General features: G+C 36.1%; 1 protein-coding gene across 5 annotated transcripts in view; it reads right to left on the reverse strand.

Annotated features, from left to right (window-relative positions):
- Positions 1–2,349: 2,349 nt before the first annotated feature.
- Positions 2,350–15,791, reverse strand: part of LOC145994623 (E3 SUMO-protein ligase PIAS2-like) — a 42,832-nt gene continuing 29,390 nt past the window's right edge. For all 5 annotated transcript variants that reach the window (XM_083130698.1, XM_083130697.1, XM_083130693.1 and 2 more), the window contains 6 exons: positions 15,097–15,337; positions 13,505–13,739; positions 11,606–11,738; positions 10,813–10,855; positions 10,043–10,213; positions 2,350–4,029 (listed from right to left, as the gene is read on the reverse strand). In XM_083130698.1, the coding sequence (XP_082986824.1) occupies positions 3,623–4,029; positions 10,043–10,213; positions 10,813–10,855; positions 11,606–11,738; positions 13,505–13,739; positions 15,097–15,337 (1,230 nt within the window). In that variant the 3' untranslated portion in view covers positions 2,350–3,622. The remainder of the gene's footprint in view (positions 4,030–10,042; positions 10,214–10,812; positions 10,856–11,605; positions 11,739–13,504; positions 13,740–15,096; positions 15,338–15,791) is intronic.

Below are 15,791 nucleotides of genomic sequence, written 5' to 3' on the forward strand. Positions count from 1 at the left end.
GGTCGCCACACCATTTGCGGCTCGCCACCTGCCATCCTCATACAGTTTTCCTCTTCTTCCCTTTGACTCAACATCGAAACACAGAAACGCTTTATTCTGTGGCTCAAACCTGTGGCAAGCAAGGTTCAAGTTCACTCAGCGATCAAGAGAGCAGCGCTCGCAGAGCAATGCCTATTTGGCCGTCAAGTAGCAGAGCATCACGTTGTTTGCCGAGTACTCAGATACTTGATGCTCCCCAGGTCAGTGTTAATTTCTTTGGAGCAACAAAACAATCTTCTGTTACTTCTTCTCCTTGTACAGTGACATGTGGATGAAAGGTGAGCAAATCACTATGAAAGTAACCAAAGAAATAACTAGGACTGTGCCGAAGCTGATTATAGATATATGAAAATCGGCAGAAATTTGACATATCGGCATCGGCAAAAATCCGATATTTAAACCAGTACAGATAATACTAGAGTTTTACCTTCTAATAAGTTGTATATTTTAATTTTGTAAGATTTATTGAAAATTAGGTTATGATTCTTCATCATTGTAGAGTTTTTGTAATAAAATTATTACAAACTCTCATTCAGAGTATCAACCTACCTCAAATTCAGAAATAAAACAGTACATAGTTGAACCAACTATTCCATGTGACCAGGATCCGCTGTTGTATTAGAAACTCAAGTGAGTATCCAAACCTGAAGCAAGTAGTGAGAAAATACATGAGCATACCTGCTGCATCAGTATTCAGTGTTGCTGGACAGATTTGCGATAAGAGAAGTAGGATGTTACTTCCAGAAGTGCTTCAAAAATTTGCATTAAATTTACAACATTAAGAACAGGAATTCATTTTGCATTTAAAAGAACTGCTTGTGTACTAATGTTAAATCTCTTGAAAATCTACGTTCTTCTTAAAGGTCACATAACCATTTTTTTTAGATGCAAATGTACATTTGCATCTCTTGAGAATACATATCTATACATATTCATATGATATGCAATAGAAAGCTACATAGCAAATTTATTTTTGTCATGCTGAAAACAACATCCCATTTCTATTGAATAATCTTATGTATCGGAATCGGTTCCAAAAATTATCGGTGAGTACATCGGCATTGGTAAATTTTCAGCTTCGTCACATCGCTAGAGATAACCGTAAGATAAAAATAGACTGGTCCCATGCCCAAGAGTGATATAGTAGCTGGAGGTGCTGGCTGAGACAACAAAGAGGCCTGCTGTGTTGATAGATGATGAGCCATTTACTCATACATTTAATCCTTTCACCCACACAGCTCCTACCACTAACCTGTAGGTCGGGATATTCATCAGATCAAGTACTCCTGTAATAAACCTTGCTATTTGATGTTAACAAACTTCTTACATCATGTGCCGGCGTTAAACAGCACATAAAGATTTGAGACTTTATTTATCATGGTACAACACAGTTAAACTGAAATATCTATCATCTCCAGCCACCAATCTAAACAACCTGGAACTTATCAACACTGTAAGACCGCAATGATATCTTCTGGCAGACACAGCAAGTAGCATCATCTGAACTTCGGCCATGTCTTATTCGTCGTCTTGCAACCAGCCCTGATGATGACTCTGAGATGGAGTCGAGAGCTCGGACAAACTTTTAAAGTGTCTTGCATCGTGTTGTTTAACAAAAACCTTGTTATTGTTAACTGTGTTCTCATCCTAACAGGCACTACAGCCCTCTCTGGAAACAACATACAGCTTTACCATAATATTATTATTATTTTACAGGTTTTCCTCTTAAGTACGTTCCAACTCCCAGATCACCAAACAACATGTACATCATGCTGAAAACAAATACTACACTTCATGTAGTAGTTTTAAGCAAATCGTAAACTAAATTCTTGTAAAGGAGAGTATTTAAATGTTATTACATTGGCATTGGGCCCAAGACCAGCGCTGATAAATACACACACATATTTCAATATTTCACAGGGAGCGTGGAGGTAAGGTCCCAAACATTCTCGATCTCTGCCATAGTGGGCATGATATGATCATCATGATGCTCCAGGTGCCTCCCCCCCCCCCCCTCAGGTACCCATTAATTTGAAAAGAATACTTCATTGGTAGAACAGAAGCATTATTTAACTGTTGTTGCAATCTATATTAGCATTTTGGACCTAAAATGTTCGTAAAATACATTTATACAAATATCGTGATTTAAGAAAGTTTTTAACTTTTAACAATTTGGCTGCAGAATTATTCCTTTGCATTGTGTCAATTCTCAACCAAACGAATCTCTGGCTTTTCAACAACTTTTGCTATTACTGTATATACCTTCTCTATCCTAGATGTCACAATCTGTGTTAATCAAATCTAACTCACGTTTTTATGTGAAATTTTATTAAAAAATATTCTGAAAATACACACTTAATTTTCCAAACTAACACTTTAGACTACTATAATGATGTGCATTTTTAATTCTTTGGGGAAAATGTTGAGACAATATAATTAAATCTGACATTCGTTCTGCTGCTCTCTTTTGTTGGATTTCTCTTTTAAAAATGCCTTAACTTGAAATCACTTTCTGTGGAACAAAATATACAAATTATAAAGTAACTACAGCTGCAGCAAATATTATTGGCAATGTCCAACATTTCTAAAAATTGTAGTTTATGTTATTTCAACAAATACTGTTCTTTACAGATAGGGTACTACACTGAGCACTGATAGCAAAGGCCATTCATTCTCTTCTAGTTTACCATTTCCTGAAGTATCCTATCAACATTATTTAATTTTAATAAAGTAATCACAAACATTTTAATATATTTCAATGTATTGTCATAAACACCTTCAATTTCACAGGCATTCACAAAATGTAGGTACTTCATTCTTTCTTTTCACAAAGACTGTCACTCAATATCTCAACAGGATACACTTACTCACTCATAAAAGGGTTTCTCATTTTCATTTTTAAATAATATAACTGTGCATGTAGCTGACAAAATTTCTCATAGTTCAAATCAACTATATTTATGCAGTTTTATAATCACAAGTTTACATGATAAAATTTTATTAATTGAAGATAAATCAGCCCGATTGCCAGATGCTTTTCTGCAAGAACTGAAAGGGAAATTTATCTTCACAACAACTCTGTTGTGCAATTTACATAAGAAAGTCCAACGCGCTGGATTAGGAAACACTTTTGTACTAAATTTGCTAAATAAAATTACTAATTTTTGTATTATGAGAATCCTGTATGAGTATTCTTACCTAAATAAATTTTCCATAAAAATTGATAGCATATTTTAAACAAAACGTAAATGTCTTCTGCTCATTGAACACAATCTTGCACTTATCAATATGATAATGATTAAGTTTTAACAAACGGTTGCACTTTCTTTCCTACAATAATCCAACTTGTACTTTTATTCCTACTATAATCCAACATGACTGTGAGAACGTCCATTCAAAAGTTCACCAACTGCATACTATAAAAAACACTTTATTCAGAACATTTTTCTATCATATATAAAGTAATAATTGCCCTCAGGCAAGTATTTCAATTCAGTTTTCCTAGAGATATATAGCTGTTTCTTAGGATGAAACACTTTCTCCTTGTCAGTCAGTCACATATTTCATAGTTCACTCTTTCACTTCAGTACCTACTATATGGGGGTAGGTTGGTGCTGCTAGGCCTTGAACCACTGGAATCAGATTCTATGTCTAAGAGTGATGGCAATCCTGGCAAAAACATTGGCGATGGATTCATTGCTGGTGGCATCGCAAGTCCCCCGGTGGATGAAGGGAGAGGGTAAACATTATTAAGGGAAACAGGTGAGAGTGCTACTGGAGACATGGGAGGCATTCGCATGCCTGATGATGTCACAGTATTGGCACTAGCTGGGGTGATGCTGACAGCAGCCGTAGTTTGCAGCGGGGGTGTTGAAGGTGTCAGAGCTGGAGGAGGCGAACACACTGGCTGTGGTGAGGAAGGCGGTGAAGGACTATCCAATGTAATTATGTTTGGACTTATATATCCTGAACTGGTAACTGAGCCTGGTCCTATTGAAGAGAAAAACATATTGTAAATGAGCGAAATACTGAAAATGTGCACACTGGTTAATCAGTAAAATCAAACATAATTTTAGTGGTCCAATACAGGCACATATCTAGAACTATATTTCAGGAAGGGTACAAACCAACTCTCTCACATGTAATAATAAAGGTTACAATTAATAGGTTATTAAGAATAATGTTTAATAATAATAATATTAACAGAAGTCAATAATAATTATTATATTGTGTGGAGTGTTTTTTTCTGCGAACACCAAATAATTGATTTAAAGTAATATTTTATGTCGCAGAAAACACTTCACAACTCAGTTCGCCTCTGACGAGCCGTTAAGCGGAGCGTCATTCATTTGTTTAATAACACAGTAGCACAAGCTGCCGCTAGAGGTCAGGGTGTGCATGCTTGCCTTGCTCTCGCTGGCACACGAAGCAAAAAACAGACAGTACAGTACAGCCCGGAGCAACCTAAAACACACTGCCTTTTTCATGAAGTACGACAGAGTGTGAAGTCACGCATGGGGGCATATTGGGCTTCGAACATATTAGATACTCGCGTGTGTGTGTGTTTATATATATATATATATATATATATAACCATCTATACAGTTCGCTAAGCTGATCTACGAGGAAATGGTTGCAAGACTATAACAAAACTATTATGGTGCACGTTTAGTGAATGGACTTTTGTGGCATCAGAGAGGTACGTTCGTGGACTTTGTAATTAGTTGTATTTTGAGGGAAATAAGACTACACGATTTCACGATCTGATTTAGAATTGCCACCGTCAATTGGGTGTTATGCAGTGCATTATAACATAGAACAAACAGGCATATTATTTTGCACAAATACTGGGAGTCTTATTTGGAAGAAGAAAACGTTATGAACACAGTGTGCTAAGTTTTGTAGTTTGCTGAATTTGGAGCTCACAAGAGAACTTGTGCACTTTTGACATGGTTTCGCCCAGTGTATTGGGTTTCTCGAATAGGGAAGCAAAAACCCGAAAAAGAAGCAAGACTTTGAGTCAAACATGCAGTTACCGTATTGGAAGAGGTTACATGGGCAAAGGACTGAAATAGAAGTTGCCAGGCAGATGGTGCAGCTGTTTCCGTTTTCTCGAAGCCAAAGAGAAGGATACCAGTGTCGGTGACGAGAACGTTTGGAGCCAAGGCTAAGACGAAGGATGGGATTGCATGTGTAGGAATCAGTCCATCCAGAAAAGAAAAATAAGGTATGTCCTGTGAAATCTAAGTTAGTTTGCTCTGACAAACATAAAAAGTGAAAGTGAAACTAAAAGATACGTCCCCAGTACTGTGAAAGCAAAATTGCATTTTGTGAACTAATTGTAATTCGATTAAAGTGTCTTTGGACTGGCTGAAAATATTTGCAAGCATTACGTTTATTGAAGTATTAAGCAACTCTTGACTGTACAGATCTTTGGTTGAGCTTTTGATTAAATCGTCTATTCACACAAATAACTGCGTACCAAATAATTTCACTTCTCTTTGCGCTCATTGGTAATTAATTACAGGGTACTAAGAGCATCAGAAACCACAAACTAATTAGAGTCGAAGAGCTATATGAAAGCGGCTGACCTTGAACAAGCCTCGATGCGCAGTAGCAAAAGGAGGAAGTACAGACTGCCGTGGAAAACGTGCGATGTCGTTCTTTTGTTTTTCGAGCGGTAACAATCGGTTTGGTTTTCGTTGTGACTGTTGACGTTTCTTCAGTGTGATCACAAAAATTTGTCAATATACGTGTGCAAGATGGATACAGAAACACTTAAGCGTCGTGTTCTACACAAACAAGCGCGAGATATGGTGTACAAAGTGTATCAGTTCTTCCAAAGTGACTCTCGCAGTGCAGACAGTACCTCGTGTTCGTCAGGGAGCAGTGTTGCCAAATGTCAGGAGCGTACAGCGGCTGCATGTGGGATAGGTCTGCGTACAGTTCAGATGATTGCGAAGGAAGCCAGGTCGTCGATTGGTGATACAGGGTCGGTTTCGTTTCGCTCACCTGGCAAACGTCGTAATCGGCGAAAGAATGTTACACACTTGGACGATTTTGATAAAGGGGCATTGCGTAATATTATATTTGATATGTACGCAAATGGCGAATTTTCTACTGCAGTGAAACTTAGGGCTAAATTGAAGGAAGCTATCGGGTTTGCAGGCAGTACGTGGTCAGTGTTAAAATTTTGAAAGACATGGGGTTCTGATATAGGAAAGGCAACGACGGGAGGAAATTTTTAATGGAGAGGGGTGATGTAGCTGCGAGAGTGATCTTCCTCAGAACCATGCACGAAATCAGGAAAGCTGGTACTGCAAATATATACTATTTACATGAAACCTGGGTCAACCAGAATCACACGAAGACGAGCTGCTGGAGAACGAGTGATGGTTCTGGTGGGTTAAAGGTGCCATTAGGAAAAGGTGCTCGTCTTATAGTGTGTCATGCTGGTTCAGCTGCTACAGGCTTTGTGCCCCAAAGCAAATTGGTTTTCTGTTCCAAAACAAACAGTACTGACTATCATTCAGAAATGACGTCTGCCGTGTTTCGAAAGTGGTTTCGCGAGCAGTTCTTGCAGTTTCTCGCTCCTGAATCCGTGATTGTAGTGGACAACGCGAGCATACATTCCTTGCAAGTGGATAAAATGCCTTGTTCGAACACGAGGAAGGCGGATATTATGGCATGGCTCTGTAACAAGAACATTCTCCACACAAGCACGCAAACCCGAGCAGAATTGTTGCAGTTGGTGAAACATCATACACCAACTCACAAAAGTTACGAAATCGATATAACAGCAAGAGAATATGGTCACAGAGTTGTTTGTCTCCCACCTTATCATTGTCAGTACAACCCGATTGAAATGATTTGGGCCCAGGTGAAGGGGTACATAGCTGACAAGAACAAGACTTTCAAAATTACCGACGTAGAGAAACTGACTCACGAAGCAATAGACAGAATAGGTGTTTCCGAGTGGGCAGATTGTGTGGCTCATGCAGAGAAAATACAAGAAGATGACTTCCAGCGTAAAATAGTCAGAGACGATGTCATCGAGCAGGTCATTATAAATTTGCAAGACACGGATTTCGAAGAACTTGAATCAAGTGACGAGGTTGACAGCAGTATGGAATGAGCGTTATGTAAGTAAATGGCATTTTAATTTTTCTTTTCAGTTCATGTTATGCATGCCAGACAGTTGTTTTGTTTTTGCGAGTGCCACAAGACCGGCGCATGGTAAACGAAGTTGTCTTTGCTGCACCGCGAAAGAATGAATCAAGTTCTTCTCTCGTTTTCTCAGTAACCAAATAACATATCGCTGTAAATATTATACGAACTTAAAATTTGGAGTTTTCTTTGTAACTTTCTCACTGGAAGTTATTTCAAATCTAATTTAATAAAAATCGGCTCACAAGAGAACTTTTTCTCTATACAATAATGGTCAATAAAATATTTCATTTCTTTCACTTACTTTCAAGATTCTACACGTTTAATTTACAGCACAATACGATTGTCTAAAGCTTTCTGGTAATACTCGTGCAGGATTAGTATCGTTTGTTGCAATAATAGCCGTGCAGCGGCAATTTACAATTGTTCGAATGTAAGCTGTTGTTTTTTACTTTGTAAGAGCTGGAGAGAACCCCGAACGGTGAGTAGGTGGCAACAACGGAAATGTATCTCCCTTCCTCTCTGTGCGGACTTGTCAAGGTCACCCGCTTTCATATCGCTCGTCGACTCTAGTATTGGCGCAAACTAACATTATCAATGCATCACTACGTATGCCAAGTTGTAAGTGTTAAATTCACACACGTTACTGTTGTAGTTTTTTGGTATGTTTAAGTTTGTCGTGAATTGTTTAAACCGAATTAATGATTAGGAAGACCATGCTGTAAATTATGAATTTTCACGTCTGTAACACTTGTCGTTCGTTGATGTGTGCTTTATATGAATGTATTACTGTTACCACCAATAGTCAATTCTTCCCTGCGCCGACTATTGGAATAAAAGCAAGATAAACTGTAAAATTGAATTGTACCATTTATCATCCCTTACTAAATAATTCTTGCAATAATTAGGTTTAAGTACTGGTCAATGTGCGCCTGGTTGAATATTACTATTTGTGGTTCGTTTGATTAACCTCTTAACTGGGAAATTTCCTCGTCGAAAGCCCAATCTGCCCTGGGAATTTTTGTTGATAAATTGATGAATTTCGTAAACCAATATTTTAGTTAATATTTCTGTGCTCCATGGCATACCATTTAGGTATTGTTTATTCTTTTATTGGTCCTTGTTGTACTTTTTACAATATGCGAGATTTACAACTACAATATATCTCGGATTTCCTCGGCAGGAAAAACACGCCGTCGCTTCCGATTTGCCTGAGCCATTATTGCATACGCGATAGAACTGAACGTCGGGCTGTGTTCGTTGCTTCCCGCTAACTCTAACGGTTACAACAGTCTGGAAGTCAGAGACATCTGGTGAAACAAAGAAGAAAGTAATTTGACGAAGTATCTCGTCATACACAACAGATATCAGCAGTAAGAACATGAGAACGTAGTATCCCGTCATGCCCATTATAAATCACTAGAGTCAGAACGGAGTATTACGTCATACCCAGTTAAGAGGTTAAAGTTCTTTGAACATACGTAACTAGGTGCAGGGTATTTGAGTGTTCTTGTGTGCCTGATGTATGATCGCAATGCAACTTTGGAGAATGCACCCTTTGATACAGTTAATGCAAAATACTAATTTCGAGAGCACGATTACTCCCCTTTGTTTCATCTCATGTATTTTGTTGATCATTGGATCTCATAAGAGACTGAAGCGACAAGTGACAATGCGTCAAAGGCTTCAAATACTGTATACGACTATTATAACGTGTTAGTTGGGGGTATATCATTTTCGATTCCTACCCTCTGGGTCACCTTCCTTTCTTTAATATCATTTACCCAACAAACACATTACAATTGCTATTATTACATGAACATGTAAAAAAATGACATTGAAATACAGATCTTACAACACATATTCATCTTCTAGCTTATGTATTAAATGTGCATAAAACACAGTTGTCCAAAGTATGAAATTAATGTCAGAAAACAATTTTAAATACCAAAAAGGTTGCTAGGTCCAGCTGATGAAAAGTAAAAGTTCCTGATCATTATTATTTTTGTGTCTATTATTATTAGTAGAGGATTGTATACCCAAAAGCTGTATAATCCCAGTCTTCTCCATATTTCATGTAAATTCTGTAGAAATAGACCAACTTCATATTATACAACAGTAAACAAGCATTTTGCTCATTTAATTTTGGACTTTGTAAATCTTTCGGTGCGGTCTGGACTCTCCCTCTAATAGTCTTTGGTCCAATATTTCTGTAGTCTCTAATTGCATTCTTCATATCGGTCATGTTATTGTTCTTTTGACTATTACAGCAAAAATCACTTACATTAGACTATTTCAAATGAAGGGCTCGGGTGTAAAACATGGTAAGTGACATTTTTGTAATTTCTGAGTTCATTAAGAAAGAAGGTTATTAGAAGCTATACTGTAGATAAATGCTTTTGTGTTGTGTCTACCAATTTTAGAAGGCTTCACCGAGTCCAATGCAAACTGTATGACATGAATTTCACTCGAAAATTGAAGGATGGCACATTTTACTTTCTAAGTCAGAAATGATCAAAATGTCACTTACCATGTTTTATACCCGAGCCCCTCAAATTATAAATATGTAAATTCTATTAGGAATGATCAAATCCAGATAAAATTGCATTTGTATTGCAACTTTTGGCAAGACTTGGAAATTTTGGCAACTAGACACTTCTTGACAACAGTTCCCTAATTTCTTACTTGGCATATTTGGTATTTTGCCTACAGTCATAAATAAGAGTCTGAAGGTTTTGTTATTTTGCCTCACAATGAAGTGTTGAAATATTGAATGAGTGGAGAGCTTTCTAAAGAAATACAAAATAACCCACTAAGAAATCCACGTAGAACTTACTTGAGGACCTCTGATGAGATGCAGCTGACTGGGTTGTGTCTGGCACTGATATCTTCTTTTTAGGGCTTTCATCATCTTCATCAGAATCACTTAAAGTCAAATCCACCACAACAGGTTTAGACTTCTTTTCCTTCTTTTCAGGTTCCTTCTCTTTTGGTGGTGTTAATGCCTCTGAAACACAAGAGCCTAATTTTCAATGTAAGCAATAACTGAAAAATTAGCATGGAATGCAATGTCCATGATAAAAATAGAATTAGTTACTGTATTTAAATTTAGAAATTAAAAATGAAAGAACCACAAATGAAGTCAGGAAAAAATCACACCATGCAATGCAGAACCCCTATTGCAAAGTTAGATTTAAGGAAAAATACGTATTAATTTTACTTTAAATGCATGGCTTTACTAACTGCATTGTTTGTGTGAATTTTATTAATGAATTTTGCTTTCTTGAAAATCATTCTAATTTCAAATACAAATAGGTATAACTGTGCTAACATTAAAGATGTAGTTAGAAATATGAAGTAAATCCTTAACCTTTACACCACCGGGCAGGTTTGCCGAATGTAACCCCTGATTCGCAGAGGCTTTTCAGTGCGATTTTACAAATTAGTTTGTAGTTTCTGATGCTCTTAGTACCCTGTACAAGATTGTGGTTACTTTACACAAGTTAAGGAGACCTTGGAAGAGTCCAAAGTAAAGGCTCCAAATTTAAAAAATTGGTTTTGTTTCAGAACACAAATAAAATGCAAATGTACTATGTGTAAGCTTACCCGGTTCATCTGACAGGGTCTCAACTTGAGGTTCTGATTTTAGCTGAAAATAAAAACAAAGTTGCTTCAAACAAACAGGAAAATAGGAGATATCAACATAGTTATAGTACTGATCCACATTCTGAATATAATTTGACTGAATTACAATACAGAGGAAAATAAAAATTATAAAAGATACTTATGCCTCATGCTGCAAAATACTTTTTCCACTATTAAATATCATAAGGCTTATAACATATTGAAGATGCAATTGAAGAACCAACCAATATGTAGTTCACCATATTGGTTTCTCCTTTCATCTCCAGTGGGTCTGACAATACAAACACGAAGTTTGGGAAACATTACCACTTGAAATAACAAGAGGAGTGCTGCTATGTGATACAAAATAGTGAAAAAATTAAAAGTAAAGTGTTTAATAGTAAACCTAAGAAACCGGTAAACTAAATTTAAGGAATTATGTAAGACATGTCATTACGATACACAATTTTGAAAGTTAAAAGCGTATCATTGAAAAATTTATGTAAATTACAAAAAATAATTTCTACAGAATTGCCCATAGCAGTTTAAACTATGTATTTAATTCCACATGATTAATCATTAAGAGAAGATAACCATATGCCTTTCTTAAAGGAATTTGAATGTCCTCCATGCTATTATGGAATTCTGCATGAGACATCATACGTAAAATAATATAAAATAGTTTCATACAATAAAATAATTATCATTAAAATTAATTTTAAAGAAAAACAAACTACCAAGTGTATTATTTGAAGAAAACATTGCATGTACTTACTGCTGGTGAAGCAACACGATGTGCAGATACCTCCTTCTTCACAATTAAAGCAGACCACGAGCCATCTGCATGGAGCTGTATTTCATTCCCTTCCGACGAGAGCTTAGCAGACTGCAGAACTTCTTGGAAATACCTAAAACAAAGATCATACAAATATAGAAACACAATTTGGTGGAAGGAACATACATTAACTACTGATTTTTTTATTTTCAACTGTTTGATCCCATGAACCAAGAGACAGGTCAACACAAGTAATACTTTATGTCCCGTTAAATTACTATTTGCATGCCACACTATTTTTAACCCATTAACTGTGGTGAATCTGTATATAGACTTTTTTCACGTCTATTTATAGATGGTATTTCAAAATTAACAGTTGTTGTATTGTGGCAAGCCATTTTTATAGACATCACTGTATCGTTCTTTTAGTATTCTTTTTGAGCAAACCATCGATTCTTAATGCTTGTTGGTTCCTGAATTATTTTTTTTATGAGTGTTTTCCTGCATTTTACAATTTCTGGCAGAGTCTATATAGATTGCTTTCTAGCTTTATTATGCAGCAGAGTCTACATATAGATTGTTTTCCTTAGATTTATTATGCGATAAGTCTTTTTATAGTCATTTTTTACATTATTTGTAATGAAACGATTTTGTTGTTACATCTATGTAGAGATGATTTCTTTTGGAAGCACTTCTCTTTCATGTCACCACAGAGAAAGGGTTAATAGGGAAAAAACTGAAATACAGCCAGGCAAAGTATATTTATTGCATTTGGCAACTGCTGATATTATATCTTCATATGTGCTAATATATAAGGTCACTTCTGATCAATTGTTGTCTAGTTGGTTCATGTTGCTGAGCTATTATTTCACAGATTCATTAGTCTATTAAATTTGAATTTTACCAAAAATATGACATTTAGCCTGAATTGCAATATGTGAAGCATTATGTGCCTTTGAGAAAAGAAATAGAACTGTTTCTAGGTCTGAACCAATGTATGGTATTAGGTATCAGTATCAGAAAGTATTGGTTGGAATACCAGCTGATACTATTGACATTTTTGGTCTTTTACAGTATCTGCAAAATGCAATGCAACAATTTCACAAAGCCTAAAACTGGAATTTATGAAAATTTCAAAGTTTATTTTCATTTGTACCAGTTTTGTGTGCAAAACTAGACATGTACTTTAATATTCCGAAGCAATTCTTGTATGTTTTAAAGCAAAACTCATGATAAATTGGAGTGGAATGCTTTCAAACTAATATTAACCCCTTAAGTGTGGATGGCGTGTATATGTATATGTATATATACACCCTCCGCATTGTGGTGCTGTAGTGCGGAAGGCGTATATATACGATTTATGTTTGTTTCAAATATATTCGATTTACTGTGATGTATATAGTCACATAGACGTTTGGTGAGATAGTTCTAGCTGTAGTAGAAACAGAAAATAATAGCAAGAGAGGAAAAAGATGAGAAGAAAGAAGAAGGGAAAAATTAGTTTCATCTTCTTCTTTTTCCTCTCTTGCTACTATTTTCTGTTTCTACTACAGCTAGAACTATCTCACCAAACATCTATGTGACTATATACATCACAGTAAATCGAATATATTTGAAACAAACATAAATCGTATATATATGCCTTCCGCACTACAGCACCACAATGCGGAGAGCGTATATTGAATTCGTCAGAAAAAAAACTACATTTTTCCAGTAGTGACTTGTTCAACAAATTTCACACTTAAGGGATTAATCAATACTCTGAACAACTTTTGATTGTTACAAATTTCAAGCATTGGCATCAGTGAAAATTTGGTTCGAAGTGGCATAGGCTCAATTCTAGCACCTTCCCATAACGATTGATATGTTACTACCATATACACATGGAATTATATTTACCCATCAATCACTAAAGTATCATAAATTGCTGGCTTATCGCACACAGGGCACATCCAGGTTGGTTTCCTCTCATTCATCTGAAGGTAGACATTTGCATCAAAACACTGAAGATGGTAACAAGTGGATGCTCTGCAAGGTGTGGCCATTCGCATTTTCCCCAGAGGACACATAAGGGAAACTCGCAAAGAGGTAGTGGCAATCTCACTATCAGCATCCTCTTTCAACTTCTCCTTTACTAAAATAAGATTTTAAAAAGTTCCGTTACTCACCCAAAATGATTAAATAATATAAAAGAACAATGCAATTCTCAACTAAGGATGAGATGATACTGATGACTTGGTATCCATATCAGAAAGTACTTGTTGGAATTTGTTCTGGTCAATATTTGTCCAGTTTGGGTATTTTGCAGGGCCAAAAAAATGCCATGCAACACTTCAGAAAATCCTTCACAGTGTGTCCTTGAAATTATGCAAAAATTTCATTTATTTTGTAATTATTAAATCACAGTTACTTTTATGTGCCAATGTAATTTTTGAAAATCTTCAAGCAAAACTGGTAAATTGGTACATACTAATTGATTTGGAATACCTAAAATAACTGTCGTGTGGTTAACACAATGAAACCCCAGTCATTGTTGTAGGTTTCCTATGACCGGGTTATGCTACTCATTTGTAGCTCCCTAATTTCCTCACAATGGTGGATGGGTACTGGTTTTGTAGAGTAAGGTAAAGTTCCCCATGCATATAGCACCATATAGCCATGAGGGCACATTTATGTATGTGGGGATAGGGCCTCACGCATTCTCGATCTGGGCCACTGGTCCCAAACGCAGGCCGAAATCTCAGGAGAAAAGTTGTTACGCTTCACTTGGGAGACTCAAACTTGGGTGTATCCCATAGCCAGAATCCAAAGCTTGCATCTTAAACAGCGTGGTTCCAGTGTGGGACACAGTAGAATACTTACTTATTATCACATACGATGTGATGTAACAGTGGAAAGGAAGTTTAATGTTTCTAGATTTTACATACTGGTATTCTCACATTATACATTCAATCCCTTAGGTTTCAGTAAAGTAACATATTACAAAATTTTCCTTGATTTTTAAAGTATTTTCATCATGAGCTCCTGAATAGAAGAGTGAACTATGAATAGTTACATATAACATCTTTGAGCAAGACATTATGCAACACATTGGAATTTCAATTTTTGCATTTGCTTGCCGCTCAAGAACTTACAAGAGTTCTATTGCAGTTGACCTACTAATTCAACATAAAACTTTAGAGGCTTAAGCAAAAGTTTAGTATAAACCTTAAAAAAAAAAAAATATCATACAAGGAATTTACCACCTTTTCCAGTATCTCGCCAAAAATATTTTTTAAAAATATTCTGCATTGAAATCAGAATTTAATGAAAAACAGATATCAATGATAATATAAATCAAATGTTACCAATTCTGATATAACTAACTTGGTTTCTGGTACGGAACTTTGAGTTAATCAGCAAGAAACTGTTCAATATCAAATTTGTGGTTGCAAAAATAAATAATAAAAAAAAAATAATACACAAATAAATATTATCACAAAAACACTTACTCAGTCCTCTGGTATAATCGGAATGTCTCACACCCTTGGTTTTCATACGTTGAAGGAGCTCTGTTGAAGTCAATTTTCTTACTAAATATATTGATATGGTGTATCCCCTTCCAAATTCAGCTGCCCATGTCACAGTTATCTGATTTGGAACTGTAGGGCTCAATTTTACAAGAGCAGTTATGTTAACTGGACGAGGTGGCCGCTTTGGTTCCACACCTGGTTTGTTAGTTGGAATAGGATTCTGCAGAAGAGAAATAGTAATTAAGTATTAGAAAATTCATTCTTACACCTGCAATAACATCAGTATACAACAGCACAATGCATAGCATGAAAGTAAAAAGCTATAAATAGATATTGACATTTCAGGGATATTTCAGTATCAAGATAAAAAAGGATGAAAGGAACAATGCACAGAAACTTGTCTACTTTTTGAGTTTTCAATTTCACTTTATCCACAGAAAGGCTACTTGGAACTGGACCTACAGTGGGATTAGAACCACTATGTGCCTCTACAGGGTATCAAACCTGGAACCCTTGATTACAAGGCAATGACATTACCACTATGTCATCAGGGAGGCAAAAACTTTGCAGGTACACGAGTGGTAATTTATTAAGTTATGCTCAACATCCAAACTGCCAGATTGTTCCCTTGCTACTTTTTTTTTTTTTTTTTTAACAAAATAAAGAAATTTACA

Source organism: Lepisma saccharinum, chromosome 11, assembly GCF_977018435.1.
Source record: "Lepisma saccharinum chromosome 11, izLepSacc3.1, whole genome shotgun sequence".
NCBI classification, from domain to species: domain Eukaryota; kingdom Metazoa; phylum Arthropoda; class Insecta; order Zygentoma; family Lepismatidae; genus Lepisma; species Lepisma saccharinum.